At 45.4% G+C, this 15,506-nt stretch overlaps 1 protein-coding gene across 1 annotated transcript; it reads right to left on the reverse strand.

Annotated features, from left to right (window-relative positions):
• Positions 1-699: 699 nt before the first annotated feature.
• LOC129199696 (aquaporin-3-like) lies at positions 700-15,220 on the reverse strand. The gene is made up of 6 exons (XM_054810576.1): positions 15,038-15,220; positions 5,862-5,988; positions 5,552-5,689; positions 3,922-4,040; positions 2,954-3,171; positions 700-2,274 (listed from the first exon to the last, which is right to left on the reverse strand). The coding sequence occupies exons 1-6, from the start codon at positions 15,143-15,145 to the stop codon at positions 2,106-2,108; spliced, it is 879 nt and encodes a 292-aa protein (XP_054666551.1). The 5' UTR covers positions 15,146-15,220; the 3' UTR covers positions 700-2,105.
• Between the last annotated feature and the right edge of the window lie 286 nt (positions 15,221-15,506).

Below are 15,506 nucleotides of genomic sequence, written 5' to 3' on the forward strand. Positions count from 1 at the left end.
CAGAAATCAGCCTGTCATGGTTTAACCCCACTGCTCAACAGTAACTAAAACCCCCTTGTTATCAAAACTGTTGTCAGCGCAAATCCAAAGCATAGCCCTGTACTAGCTCCTATGAAGAAAATTAACTCTTTTCCAGCCAAAATCAACCCACCACAGAGCAACAGTAATTGTATTTCCAGAGGACACAGGCTGGAAGAAAACCATTTGTGTAATTGTGCAAGCACTGGGTTCAGGTTTGTAATACTTTTTCCTTTCATGGGATAGCTAGTAAGAAGTGACAAGTGAAATATGCTGGGTGATGCTGGACAGTATGCTGAATGCCAGGCAGAATTGTACACTCAGGGGAACTGCATTAATGGAAAGAATAGTGAGAAGTTAGATGCTATAAAGGGCAAGGGACAAATGCTGCCCTCTTGTTCCTTTTGCCTGAGGAATAAGATGCCTGACATCAGGACATCCCCACCCAATAGCCTATACCTTCCCCTTTGTACTGAGTACAGGCACCCCATCTCCTCCCACCTGCCCCAAAAGGGAAAGGAATAAAGCACAAATGGAGCATGTAGATGTATTGCTTGAAAGGGTTAATTCCATTTTGCAGAGGAAAAGGGCTTGAGGAAGCTATTGCTGTAGATGACTTCCTTTCCATGGCAAAGTTTACTGAGAGCTGCTTATAAATACTCACACTGTAAAATGCTAGTATTGTTGCATAGACATTTTATTTTTTCAAAAAGCAAAAATAAAAAAGAATACATCATTTTAGTGACTGGAAATGCGTACAAAGTTACATATTTCAAGGAATTCACACATTAAAGAAACAGACTTTGAAAGAGTTTCTCTAATGCAGTGGCACAGGACCTACAAATTCTTTCACAAATGATACTGCTTTTTTCAAACACTCTGTAATAATATGGCATTGGGAGAGCAAGAGATCCCCTGAAATGCCGGTACTGCTAGTGCAGGAGGTGCCTGACCCTCAGTTGTGAGTACCAGAGATACCCCAGTAATTCTGCAAGGTGGAAAAGGAGGTGCTTCAACAACACAATGACATAATCTAAGGCCACCCCAGGAAAATCCAACAGAATGTCAATGCTGTCAAAGACTAGGCAGTTCCGACATATCTTTAAATTAACTCATCCCAACCCTGGTATTTAGTAACAGCTTTAATGAGTATATTTATATATAAATCTATTTAAAAACACTATTATGAAATTTACATGAACACACACAACTTTAGCAACACCATGTCTCCAGTGGAACTTAGTTATTAGCTGATGGCAGTTTATATACAAAGCTGATTAATTAGAAATGCTGCTACAGGGAGCCAAGCTTTCTTTCCAGATTAGCCCCTGGCTAGAACAAGGATTTCCTGTGTGTTATCTTCTAGAAGTTGGCAATATTAGCAATCGATTCAAACACGAGGGTTCAGTGGTTTGTAAACACTCTTAGTATTAAATTCAAATCCAATGCGTTCTCACTCTCTACTCAGATTATGGATCAACTAATTGATATGATATTCTGGTAATGCATGGGGGATATAAGAAGTTTGGCCAATAAAAATCTTTTAAAACAAGTTCGCTCCTGGTGCCAAGCCATTAACTTTAGAGCAACACTAGGCATGAATTTGATCCATAGTACAATCACAGGCCTTTTTTTTTTTTCCAGGGATGTAGGAGTTTCCATTCCATGCTAAACGAGTTAAATTTTGCATGATGCCCACTCCACAGATAGGGACACAGGTTTGGAGGAAAGCAATTTGCCAAGCTCACAGGCAAAGTCAGCAACACAGCCCAAGAGAGCTCCAGATTCCTTAACAACTGACCCACAGTGGAGGTGTTGGACAGCAATGCCCAATTCTCTCCTGACTCCTACAGTCCTCAACCCCCTTCTGCTAGGGAAAGATTACATGATACTGCATTTGGGGAAAGGCTCACAGGAAAGTGTCTAAAGAAAACGCATCAGGAATATACACACACACAAAAAGCTAGATTATCTTAAGACAGGAAAAAACCTCTTCCTGTTGTTCTTGAAGTTCTTAACTCCTTCCTCCCCTTTGCCAGCTGAAGTCCTGAGTAATGAACATCTGCCAGATCTGGGTGGCAGGTTCCTCAGACCCTTTCCTTGTGCTTCATGTTAGACAGCTTGACTGTTTCCTGCTCAGAGGCAGGTGGAGAAGGCTCATCGTGACATCCAATCATCAGCTGATAGACCATCACTCCTGCAATGGCCCCAAGGAAAGGAGCAACGACTGGAACCCACCACCACTGTTTACCAGTCCTGAAAAACAAAAAGAAAATGTACAAGGTAAGAACTGCAGCCTATGCATTAGGATATTTGTGTTCAGATCTGGAACAGTGCAAGATATTGTTATCTCCAAACATCACCATTGACTTGCAAAAGGCAACTGTACCCACATGTCCACAGCAATTTCCAAGGCAGATATTGCCCCCCACTACAAGTTCAGGTGACAAGCAATTCAGAACAGCTACTTCCAGGACTTCCAAGACTGTCTCTCTACCAAGAAAGGAGGGAAGCTGTTGCAGTACCTTCACTTATCTTCCACTGCTTGCAAGAAAGCATCCCTTGACACAACGTAGTCTATACTGCTTATGGCTCTCTTGGATTTTGTTGTTGCTTGAGAACTGCCCTTCATTTTCTGCCACTGAAAAAATGATGATAGGCTTGTGTTCAAGGTGCATCTGAACTTCTCATGGATGCTCTTAGATTTCCTCTCTGATAGCAAAGTTAGCTCATGTGCTCTCACTGCTGGAAACTGCCAAGGTTCTACAATTTCTTAAGAAATCTGAGCAGAGCAAACAATGTCTTTTAAAAATGTTTATAAAATCTAAAGATACCTCATGGATGCTAAGACTCTTTATGATGTCAGAGCTACCACCTACTTGGACTTGTCATTTTTTCCCTTTGATGCACAAAGTTTTCATTGGCAAGCACTTACCAGAACACTTCAGTGCCCCAGCCAGCAATAGCTGTGAAGAGACGAGGCCCAAAGTCCCTGGCAGGGTTGACAGCATAGCCAGAGTTGAAGCCCATGGAGGTTCCAATAACGAGGACAACGAAGCCAACAGTGAAAGCTTCCAGCCCCGTGGGAACAGGGTTGTTGTAGGGATCAACAATGGCCAAGACACAAACAATCAGAGAGGCTGTGCCAATGAACTGAGGAGGGAGGGGGAAGAAGAAGAAATTAATCCAGATTAATCTTTTAACCAAATTATTTAACTCCTCTGAAGTCCCACTCATTTAAGACTCATTCTCTAAACTGAAAGATCTGCACTTAGTCATCCCATGGCATTATCAGACCAGATTAGACTGAGCACCCACAGGAATGCGAGAGTGGAACATGCTTCTCCTGGCAGCCCACAGGCTCAGTCAAGTCCCACGCCTTTTTTCCTACCTACAAAAGAGCTACAAATAACTGTTTGAACAGCCAAAAAAGCTGAAGACATCTTCCTGAACATGCTTCCAACCTGCAACAGCTGGGTGGCTGCTGTCCCTTTGTGGTTCACAGGAACTTTAAGGAAGAGACAGTCACCTTCAATACCAACCACCTCACCACACCCAGTTGACCTCTAGGTTGTGCAACAGCCACAGTATTACAGTGGGAGTGAGGACAAGCCATCCTTCCTCATGCTCTCACTCTTCAGGGGCTGAGATCAAGTGGTCTTCTAACTGGTGTCCTGGACAGTCTTGTACGACTGGTTAATCCCCTTAACACAAGTCTCCTTGCTTTAAGGGTGCTTTCTGCCTCTGCTCTTCCTATGGGCTAGCAAGATACCCATGTTGGCTCTGAAAACATTTCTGGATATCTTCTCTCTAAATTTCATTCTCTAACTAACTGAGAGGCCCAAAACCACCCCAAAAAGATTCCTCTTCAAATGCACCTTCATCCTCCCAGCACCCTCTTACCTGGTCAAAGAATCCATTCACGACATTCAGATGCTGAGATGGATAGGTGGCAAAGATACCAGCAGTGCCATTCTGTCCTGTTACATACAACTGGTTGCTGCCAAAAGCCCAGATGGCATCTGGGGAGGGGGGGGAGAAAAAAAGGTAGAGAGGTCAGTCATTTTCCAACACACATCAGAGAGGACCCTGCTTGGAAGATGACCAAGATGTAAGCTCCACAGAGCCACAAATATTGAGATAGAATCCCCTGAGCACCACATTGCTATGTGTTGCAAAACCATTTGCTGTAGAGCACTTCTGGAAAACAGGGTGTGATCCACCACAGCATTTTACCAGTCAGGCTCAGATGTAGATGGCCTGAGTCCCTTTTCCTAATATTTCTGGCTGGGCATACACTAGGAAAGAGAGCCAAAAAATAAACACTAAGCTGGCTCCAAATCTCTCCCAAAAGGAACCCAAATGCCTGTGGTATCAGTCTTAGTGTCCAGACATGAGATATTGTCATGGATCTGACCTGCAGCAAACAGGATTTAGGCTTTTTGACTAAGAAAAATCATGCACTTTCCTCTAAGCCAATACACAATTAGTTTCACCTCTCAGGTTTGTCTTGTAGAGCAGTCAGCTCCTTGCCTACCACTATGTAGAAGCTGGATAATTAACCTAGGTGGGCTGTCTAGATTCCTTCCATGGTTAGTAGAGAGAAAAAACAGACACTGTCTGAAAGTAGCTCTTTCATGGTTTAGGCAGCTAAGATGGGATTAACTTGTCTGAAGAGGAGACATCAGCCCACCAACTAGAAAGCTAACTGGTGTTGAACTGAAGTCCTGATGTTTACAGAGATGAAGGCAGGTCCCCCCCCTTCTTTCTGAACTGAAAAGCAGTTGGTGCTAGTGCCGGTGCGGCAGTTTCCTCCCTTCAGGTAGGAGCTGCAGTGACACAGATGTTCTCAGTTGCAAGGAACATTGTTCCTATTTTCAGGAACAAGCATCAAGAAGCAAACTCTGAGTCAAAATGCGACCCTTGATATTTGAGGAAGAACAATTTCCAGCAGGAGTCGTCAGTTCTTGCCCACTGAATATTGGCCTGTGATGAGGAACACCACCCAGGAGAAACAGATGCATGAGGAACTGGATTTTTAGGATGCTTTCCAACATATAGGATCACTCTAATAAGGGCAGCAAAAACTGCTAGAAGTCCCAGTGTCTGGAAGCTAACATAAGACAAGGCAGAAGACATCCATGGTGAAGTCTTTATGTTTTTTTTTTTTTAAACCAAGGATAAAAACAACTCTGGAACAATGCACAGATATAAAACCTCCATTACTACTAGTGTGTCATCAGCATTTCTGAAAGATCTGTTTTAATCTAGATAGTACCTACAAGAGGGGCCATCCAGTCATCATTACTCAAGGACAAGGACTCACACTTTGACAATGCTAATTGGCCTTCAGACTGATTTGAACCCATCATCGTCATGGGAACATGAGAACCCTCCCAGAAACACAGTAAGGAGGTTTCTCACATCTCTGCTCTGCAAGAAAGTGCTTCTCTTTGACTTGGGAACCAGTCTCCCTGCAGTGAGTCACAAAGAACACTCATCTCCCCCCAACATAGAAACTTTCTGCACTTACCATAGTACAGCCCAAAGACTATGCCAGATCCCAGGAAAGCCCCCAGGGTTTGGGCCAGGGCATAAATTGGTAGCTTGATCCAGGGCTCCCGGGCCAAAAAGCACATGGCAAAAGTGACAGCTGGGTTCAGATGTCCACCTGCAGAGAGGTTGGTGGTTATTGGACTTTCATGGGCAGAATTTAGGTCCTATAGATAAGCCAGCACACACTGGTTTCCATACCACTGCTCCATACAAACAACACAGCCATCTAGGCTTACACAACGATTGTCACAAAAGTGAAATCCAGCCCACATGGAGCCACAACGTACCTGAAACCTGTCCTGAGATCAAAATGCCGAGCATCACAGCAAAGCCAAAGGCCAGGTTAACAGTCAGGAAACCTCCATGAGTCCCTCTACTGAGCACAATCTGTGCAACAGAGCCACAGCCAAACAGCTAAAGAGGAAAAGAAGAGATTGAAGTTACCCTCTGTTTCACATCAAGCCCAGTTGCTGACCAGTGCCTGCAACTGCTCCACTTACACTTGCATGCACCGTCATAGCCCACCCATGACCCAAAGCCTTCAAAGCTTTAAGCTTCAGTCAAAATATCTAGAAGTTATCTCCAGGGACAGCAGGGAAGGAGAAAAGACACAGGACAAACCTATCTCCTGGTGGGGGAAATAAAATCAGGGCAAAAATCAAAAGCAAGATTAGACCACAGTTCACATCTCCAGGAGACTGGAGGTCTTTGTCCAACCATCTAATTTTCAGGTGGCAGGTGAGAAGAATCAGCCAGACAGCACCCCGGACTGAAGTATTTACAGTGCAACTGTTCAGATGAGGGATCTGAGAACCTTATTGTTAAAAAGGCTAATTGTTTGACATAGTAGCACATAGATTGGGGGGGGGAGCGTTTTGCTAATGCCTGGAAATACAGACACAACTGAAGGTCACACACAGCCTGACATTCACAGAATCCTCTTTCAGGTGGCACTGGCTGACCGCAAGGGATTGGGGCTGCCTTCTTGAGCTGAGGCACCTGCAGTTGTTCTAGCCCCAAGGTATACTATCTGCTGCGGGCACTCTGAGCACAACTCACACCATCCCAAACCAGACATATCCTTCCTATGGCAAAACCATGTAAGAAAGGATCAGGGCAACACAGCTGGCCTGTCTCTGCAGCACCAACACGGCACAGGCACCATCAAGAAAAGTCCATATTCCACAGACAGCTTGCCACCAGCACAGCCAGAGGTTTGACCTTCTGTCCAAGATAAGGGATGCATCAAGCACTTTGGGGTGGAAAAATTGTTTCTCCTGGGTAATAAGGGATATTTCCTAGTAGCTAAGGGAGGCACATGCTCTTGCTCAAAGATATTTGCTCCAAACAGGTGATCCTTCTCTTCCCAGCCACATCCAAAAGCCATCCCTCCTACGCTCACCCTTAACAACCCAAACCCATTTCCCCTGGCAGTTCAGTTCATCAGTCATCCAGCTGGAGGCTTTCTGCCTGGCCAGGTCTCTCCACTACCCACTATGCAATTTAAGGAGCCCTAATCCTGATCATCTGTATGCTTTTAATGTTCCACTGACTTCACTGAATTGATTCTTGGCATATACTAGGGATTATTAGATCAGCAGGTACTGAGAGTATCCTTAAACTACAGGAAGGATTTCAGTTTGCTCCCAAGATCCTCAAATCTAAGGATCAAGGTTCACCTTATTTCTACTAACCACATGCTCACATCAACACACTCATCAAGACTTTCTGCTTCTGTGAACTCCATCATCCCAGAATTACTCAATTGCCACAGAGGCAGTATCTGCTCCTAGGGGATAAGCCACCAAATAGGCATCGGAGTGGCTCTCACCACCTCTCCTGCAAATACTGGACATGCCCGTTGAGCAACACACAATCCAGATTGGGGCAAAGCCAAAACATACCTAACTCATCCCCTCCCATCCCCTTGACAACTGATGAATTACTAATAAAGCAACCACCACACTCAGCCTGCTGGGAAAGGAGCAGCCAGGTAGGCTGCAGGCTGACTCCTGAGGTGGACACTCTGTACACAGGTGCCTCTTGACAAGGAGCCAGGACCCAAACACAGGACCTTGTGTTGAAAGAACAGAGAAACCTGTAGAACTTGAGGACATCCAGCACTGCTCTCTGCTAGGTGCGGTCAGAACAGCCCCTACAATGTCCTAACCCTGACCTGCCCATCTGGGAAACCATGGCAGAGAAGACACCCTTGGCAAAGGCAGAAAAAAGTGAGTCTTGCTTATTGTACAAACAGACCCATTATTCCCAGTATGCCCAAACCACAGAGGGAAGCGCAGCTCCAGCTGAGCAAATAAATACTGGCTAATGACGAGAGTGACATCTGTTCTTTTCCTTGCCCCAGAAGAGCCCCAGCACACTTTAGACAGAGGTTTGGAGAAAGTACTTGGCCATGGCGTTCACCTCTCTAACGCCACACAGCACACCAGTCTGACCAGGGAGGAGGTGAGCCCACAAAGAGCTGCAATGGGCATCTGAGTTTGGCAGGGCTGGCCCCAGGTTCTTCCTATTCATCAAGGCATTAGTGTCATTCACTGTGAAAGAACTGGCAGTTCTTCAGGTAGATTGTGGTTAGGTTGTTAGCCACATACCTTTTGGTTGCAGAAACCACAGAGTAAATTTCCCCCCCCCCTCCACCTCCCTGTTCACCCACATGGGTCTTTCCTTAACCTAGACAAAGGCCAGATCTGCCATTTCTCAAGAGGCTGGTCCCCATCCTACACCTGGCAAAATAGTTCTTCCAGCTTTTCCTCTGAAGAGAGTCTATGGGCCATGCAAAAATGCCCTGGAGCCACTCCACAGGATCATTATAATTATTTATCTGATGAGCCCTGAGCACTATTTGGTTTAATTCAGCACAACAGTAGAAAACCTGACCCTCAGCAGATAAAGAGTAAGGCAATATTTAGGGACAAGTTTGAACTTTGATATGCATGTGCGCAATTCCATCCTGCACCAGTGGAGTCCACTAAGCAGGAACATATATTCTCATGCATGACATCCATCTATAGCATTTGACTTTTAGGAGCCAGTTCAAATCAAGTTCACCTGTGCTTTTGTGGCAAGTGGCTTGACATTACAGTTTTGTTGTGGTAGTGGCTTTTACAATTTTTAATCACACCATTTCCACATCTGCTATTTGCTAGTTTTCCTTCCAGTTCCTTTTCCCTGGCCATATGAGACAGGGGACCCTCACCATCCATTTAAGTCTTTCTTTTCCAGTGCTCACAGAGAGGCTTTTAGAAGCAGCTAGCTTGAGCTGAAAGGCAAGGAAGGTCAAATGAAAGAAATACAGCATTTATCCAAGTGGCTTTTAAGTCCATGCAATGGATGTAAAAGTCCTTAGTAAATATTACAGCACTACAGTTGGACACATTGGTGCACACCCAAGGCAGAGACAACACCTCACTTGATTTTAATGACCTGCCTCCAACACTTCTTTTCATCTTTTGTTCAAAAGCCCTGAAACATTACAGGAAGAACATCACAGCCAAGAGGAAGCCAGGTTAGCACCTTACATGGCAGCATGTGCAGCCGTCAACTCTTATACCCCCATGACCCACTAGACAACTTCAAAAGCAGTTTTAAAGTGCTAATAAAATTATTGCAGCAAAGCATTACTCTGATGTATTAAAGCTACTCTCCTAGGAATTGAGGTCACTGCACTCATTGACCAGGTTAATAGAAGCTTGCTCCCCAATTTCATCTTACTGGCTCAGAAGACCTAATGGTTTTCCCTGCCAACAGGGAGGCTTCTCACTCCTCTCCCATCATGAGCTGATCCAACTCCTTGAACTGTGAAAAATAACAAAATCCATGTTCTGCAGGATCCATGAGTTGAAGTAGTTCAAGGGTGGAGGGGCAGACAATCTCCAAAGCCTGTAACAAGGGAGGGGACAGCCAGAAGCAGCAGCAAAACCAGGAAAAGGTAACAGGTTGCTGGATGAAACTTCACACTCAGGGAAATCTTAAACTCCCTGTATCCAGGACATGTTTGGAGACTGGCCATTTGGCTTTGTTACCCAAGGTAAAAAACACCCTGTGTCAATGTCTGGAGACAAAAAAGCCCTGGAGCTAGTCAGGGCTGGTAGGAAAGAACCTTGGAGGACAAAAGAGTTGAAAAAGCTAATGGAGAAGTGAAGCCACCTGAGTTTATAGGCAGACCTTGTGAAAAGCAGCTCTGCACATGAATGTGGGAGAAAGGTACTGCTCAGCACTCCCCTGTACAACAGCCAGGTTTCCTCACTCATTTGCATCCTCTTTTCTTTGCCAGTTGTTTTTCACACCTTCCGGTGCAACACAAAAGCTCTGGACGCATTTGCTTTTGGACTTCAGACAGACTGATCTCTAAATCAAGATGGGAAAGTTTTGCTGGCATAGCCCAGGAGGAGTGTTATTACCCAAGTTACAACTTTCCTCTTCAGCCAGCAAATAAGCCAGGGATTAGGCAAGGAGCCTGCTGTAAATCTACCCTAATCACCTCGGTGGATGGGGAAGGCTGCTCAGCCCTCACTGCTCTCTGGTTAGTGGGAAGATGCCAGAAGGGCAGTCAAACCATGTGTCTGCTCTCAAGGAAGAGACCCTGAGATACTGATGGAAGATTTTAAGCATTAGACACGCAAAGGGACACCTCTTCACATCAGAGTGGAACCTTACAGAGGGGAGGCTGGGAGGGAGGGAAGGGGCAGAGGACTATCACTTTACAGACAGATCAAAACAACCTCCCAACTCCTTATCTGCAGCTCAATACAAGAAGGGGTTAAAGGCACTGTAAGTCTCCCCCATGGCCTCTTGCTGCCCTCCCCAAGGAGCAGGACCCTGCTAGGTAGATCTGAAGACAGATCCATCCCCGTTGCTGTTTCCACTCAAGTGGCATGCACAGATCTTCCTCAACTCCACGGCCCATGCAGCCAGGACAACCTCCACCAGCCACAAAGGCAGTGCAAGAAGCTCTGTCATTTTTGCCTTTCCTCAAAGGATCTCTGGAACAACCAGACTGGTCATCATTTACAATTTGCAAAGCAAGGAGAAACATTAGACCCCACAGTTGGGCCTCTTGTCCTGCAAGGCTGGAGTCAGCCTAGAGAGAAGCAATCCTATGGGGAAGGGCAGCAGCAGATGGCCTGTCACGTTATGGCTCTTTGCACCACACGCAGTCCTGGAGCCAGGCAGGGCCGCAGGACTCGAGACACAAGAGGGTCTAAGAAAAGTTGTGCCAGCATGTCCTACAACAACACTGCACAAAGCTGGGGAGACAAACAGCGCTCAGAGCCAGAAACCTGAGCAACACCTAGCAGAGGAGTTGGGCATCAGAGAGGAAATTCACTATTTTAGCTTGTTGTCCCACATGCACAAGCAAAACCACTTATTCTGATATCCCTGGTATCCCTCATATCGGGAGACTTTAGCTCTTAGAAAGACCCATGCTTCTGGTGGGGTGTTGGTCACTGCTGGGGAAAAGCTGGCTTCCCACTGAGGGCTAGTCTTGGCACCCAAACTGTCCTGTTTGTCAGATGGAGAAATGGGGACAGCAAGGAGGGACAGTAAACGAAGAGCTTCAAGCTCTTCTGGTGGAAGAGGCGAGGAAAACAGCAGTGTTGCTATTTCCCACACTTCCATACCCAGCAGCACAGACCCTCTGTAGGGAAGCATCAGCAGCACTCAACATGCTTACAGCAAAGATTTCCAGCCCTTTTAAAATCCTAGCAAAGCATTAACAAAAAAACTTTAAAAATATTTTTAAAAAAAAACCAACAGATTCTCCAAATGTGACAAGCTGGGTTCAGGAAAATCAGCACAAATCAAACAGTGACTGTGGGAACTGCCATGCCGGCCCAGATGGCTGCAGGATGAGTGGAGACTTTAAAGTCTGCACTGCCAACAGCTGAATGAGGCTCCCTTCGCCTTGATCATCCCAACCACTTCGCTATTTTGGTTTCTGTGGTCTGTAGCACACTCATACCCCAAAAAGCACCCACCCAGCCACAAAGACAAGGCAGCCCTGATTTAAAGCAATTAGGAATTGTTTTGTTCTTTCTTTGTGCCTCAACAGTAGCAAATCGCAGTTAGTCCGACTTGGAAATCAATTGTAAACAGCAAGTTACATCTCCTGAAAATGTAAAAATCAAACAGAGCCAGCTTTGGTATTTACAGCCAGTAGAGCAAGGCAAACAGATCGAGCCTTTAAGGGAGGCACAGAGGCCTGCCACTGGAACTCTGGCTTTAGTGAGTTGCTACAGTAATAACACAAACAGCAAGTAACTTGGAAAATGCCTTCAGTGTATGCATTGCTTAGCTATTGCCAGCAAGCAGTGCTTCCAACATAGGTATGAATTTCAAACATAAAGGACCACTCAGAAAGTGCATTTTGAAGGGGAAAAAACCCCAGTCTTTTTAATTATCAGAGGAAAGGTAGAAAAATACTGTTCTTGTAATAGTAAGGACACTACCAGCAGACTAAAACCACGTTGTGCAAGGTGCTATACACAGTAAAAGCAGCTTACAAATGAAAAGCACCTTGCCTTTACACTATTCAGGGCTTGGCTGCCTTAGATTATTTTTCTTATCTTAAAAAAAATAGGCACTATTTTATTTTAACTTTCTGCTACCTTTACAGCCTCCTTAAAAAAATAAGAAAGATAAAAATCAAGCACTAGGTTAATTCTTACAGGCAAAGAGACTTTGCAGGGGTCTGAAATTGCTTTGCCCTAGAAGAGTTTGAGAGCCCTGCGGTCGTTATGCAAGTGAAAGGGAGGAGGGAAGAAGCTGAAGCTGTGCCAATATCCACAGCGGGACAAGTTTTACATTACACAGTGAAATTTAAAGTAAGCTGCAAACTTTAAACAGTCTCCTTCCCTTCAGCTCAGGAAGTTAATTTCAGTGTGAACAATAGCAAACCTTAAATCCATCCCTAGTATTGTTCTGCTCTAGACATATTTGTGTTCAGTTAGTTCCAACTCCCATGAAGCCAATTTCATGGATCCCATGTCTTTCCTCAGGTGTTTTATTGTCTGAAGCCCCTAAGAGCTGTTTACCAGGCTCAAATGCATCTAAATGCACACACCCCCAGCTCAGCCTGCTGGCAGGGTGGACAGCAGGCACTTTTGCAAGGTACAAAGTGACAATCTCTCCCCCAGGACTATCCGATTCAAACTACTACCCAGGCTATCTTCAAGTTCCTTTCTGTTTTAGGCAGAAGATGCAAAAGAATCCAGGTGGTAGGCGCAAAAAAAATTTTTTTTTAAAATAAATTAAATAGAATCTGTAAGCATCACTTCATTAAAAGAATAATAGACTGGGAAAGCTCCAAGGCAGAAAGGAATTGACACCAAACAGAGCCATACTGCAGGCTTGCTGCCCTGAAACCCATTTCTCTCTCTTTATACCCTGTTTTTGCCTGCTGACAACTCAGGAGCATGTTTGGGACTTTCCCATTTCTCCTACCAGCCCACCTCATCTTTTCCCACATGGACGCAGTACCCACTACCTACAGAAGATCCCAGGTCACTTTTACAAGGCCTATAAGATGGAGCTGAATATGTCACTAAAATTAGCATTTTTGTGCTCCCAGACAACACCTCAGGAATTCCCAAAGAAGGTGAGGGATCTGCTTGTACACTTACACACCCACTAACACACTGCAGGTGTGGTGCTCCTGAAGACAAGGCATGTGTTGCCCACTTTTGCCAGTGCATTGTCAAGCCTTGCTGATGGGTACCCTTTACCACTCTCATTTTGGAGACTGGTCACAGTTTTGGACCAAATCCTTCCTCAGGCTCTGAGCACCTCCCAACACCCCTCTGCCCCAGAAAGGCAAGGCTGCAGGGAAAAGTAATCTCTGTCATACCAGCTAATACAGCTGGAAGAAGGAACAACACTTTTTGGATCACAAGCTCTCTCCTGAAAACTCAGATCCACATGGCTAAAGGCTGGCCTTGTTTCTCCAGCAATATTAACTTACCTAGCAGGAGACATCATTCCTCCTTGCGAGTTTTACCTTGCTTCAATCCTGAGACTAACTGCAGCAACATCAGTGATTCATAAACGGCAGCTTTCTACCTGTTAATCACTTTCCTATCAGCTTCTACCCACCTTAATCTCAAATAGCCCTTCCCTGGAAAATCAACAGAACTTGTTTGCAAATCACCAAAGCTGGGTCACTCTGACAATAAAGCCACTGGACTGTGCAAAGCTGCTTTCTTTTAAGAGTGGTAGCATTTTATGGAGATTCAGCTGAACCCCCTACCTTCCCATACAAGACCTAGTAGCCTCCTCTTCCTCATAAAAAAATCTTATTAAAGTATAAGATAGTGAGTTGGTCCTTTTGTGTTGTCCCCAGGAGCATATGCAACTTCATTAAGCCTTCTTCTGCTTTCAGCTCCTCCAACTGTTAGATTTCTCCCCAAACATTCCTGCCTCAGTTAAAGAGGTGTAAACCCACAGTCACTTCACTGAAACCTATAGGATTGCTCTGGTTTTACACCACTTCAGAGGAACTGTCACCTGCAGATATTCACTGTGTGAGCACCAACTCATTTCTGCTGCAATATCAAAGCACCAGAACCGTGGCTCATTGGGCAGTCCTACCATTTTCTGATGCCAATGCCTAAAGCCAGATATCCCTGTCCCAGTTTTGCTACATCAGTATTTGCTCCCCACTCTGCACACACAACCGTCCTAGCTGCTGATATCTGCCTTTGACTTCAAAGCAAGCCAGGGCCACTCAGAACATCTTCAAACTAAGTCACTTATACAGATACCCACCCACTTTGTTCCTTATATCCCATCCCTTTTGAAACTGAGCATTAAAACAGGCAGAAGAGTTTTGTTGCCATTCACCACATAAAAACACATTGACTGACAGCTCAGCACTGTCACACACATGGCCAGTGCAAGCTCCTGATCAGCTGCCGGCACAGGCTGCCAAGGTGTCACACAGACCCACTAATAAGACTCTGGGAAACCTGCAGCCAACAGCAAAAACACACTGCAGCAGTTTAAATTCCATCTACTTCTTCTCCATAGAATGCACAAGGAAAACGCTTTCATTTCTCTGGGTGATAACACTTGAAGTATTTCAGTGCCAGAAAGATATTCCAGGGCAGACAGAAAGGAAGTTTTGCATGATCTCTGGCAAAACACTTGCTGCTCGCACAGAAACTTTTTTGCTCCCTGCACTTTTCAGGCACACAAAAGCCCCCAAACACACACAGAGCTCTGCAGAGCCCACCCTTTGCCAGCAACCCCAAAGCTCATCCTATGGCAACTTGCATTAATTTTTTTCCTGTGGATAAGGATTTCTCTAGTCCCTACAGGGCAGGTTGCACTGGAGCTAGGCTCATGCCGGATACAAACTCTGGCAGCAGCACAGCCCCTTCACGGGAACAATTTCCCACAGCACCCAGGGGCTAGAGAGCATCCTTACACCACAGCATAGACTCACCACCAGAATCAACGTCCCCAGGCACTCAGCCAGTGCTTGCCGCACTAATTTGTTCCTGATCCTCAAGTGTGTCTCAACAGCAGCGAGAACGTCCTTTTGCCTCCCCATTGCAGTAGAGGTGTCCTTCAAGCAGTGTCAAGGGGGAAGCAGCAACTGACAAAGCCCCAGCAAGGTTTCCTCCTTAGCAGGGCTGCCTTGCTTATAAGCAAGTTCAGCGATGCCTGACACACCTCCTGGGTAACCACACCCCCTCCACCCTCTCTTCAGACCCAACTGTTTGGGGTTTGTTGTTTTTTTTCCCCTCCTTTTCAGGGTGAGACAGAGTGGGTGGTTTTCTTCATTTTCTTTAATGCTTGCATAGGTGAGCAAAACATTCCAGATTTTTCAAGAAAGAGGAATTAAACATGACAAAGATGTCCTGCCTAAACCCCTGCTGTTTTCGTCACTTAGCACTTAACACATGGGGACA

The sequence above is a fragment of the Grus americana genome, chromosome Z (assembly GCF_028858705.1).
Source record: "Grus americana isolate bGruAme1 chromosome Z, bGruAme1.mat, whole genome shotgun sequence".
Classification (NCBI taxonomy): Eukaryota; Metazoa; Chordata; class Aves; order Gruiformes; family Gruidae; genus Grus; species Grus americana.

Excerpts from the sequence above, each read along its gene's own strand:
- LOC129199696 (XM_054810576.1), bottom strand. The coding sequence starts at position 15,145 with ATGGGGAGGCAAAAGGACGTTCTCGCTGCTGTTGAGACACACTTGAGG. Across the intron at positions 5,690-5,861 it reads GATCTCAGGACAGGTTTCAG|GTGGACATCTGAACCCAGCT; the intron begins GTACGTTGTGGC and ends ACCTCTCTGCAG. Across the intron at positions 3,172-3,921 it reads TGAATGGATTCTTTGACCAG|TTCATTGGCACAGCCTCTCT; the intron begins GTAAGAGGGTGC and ends CTCCCTCCTCAG.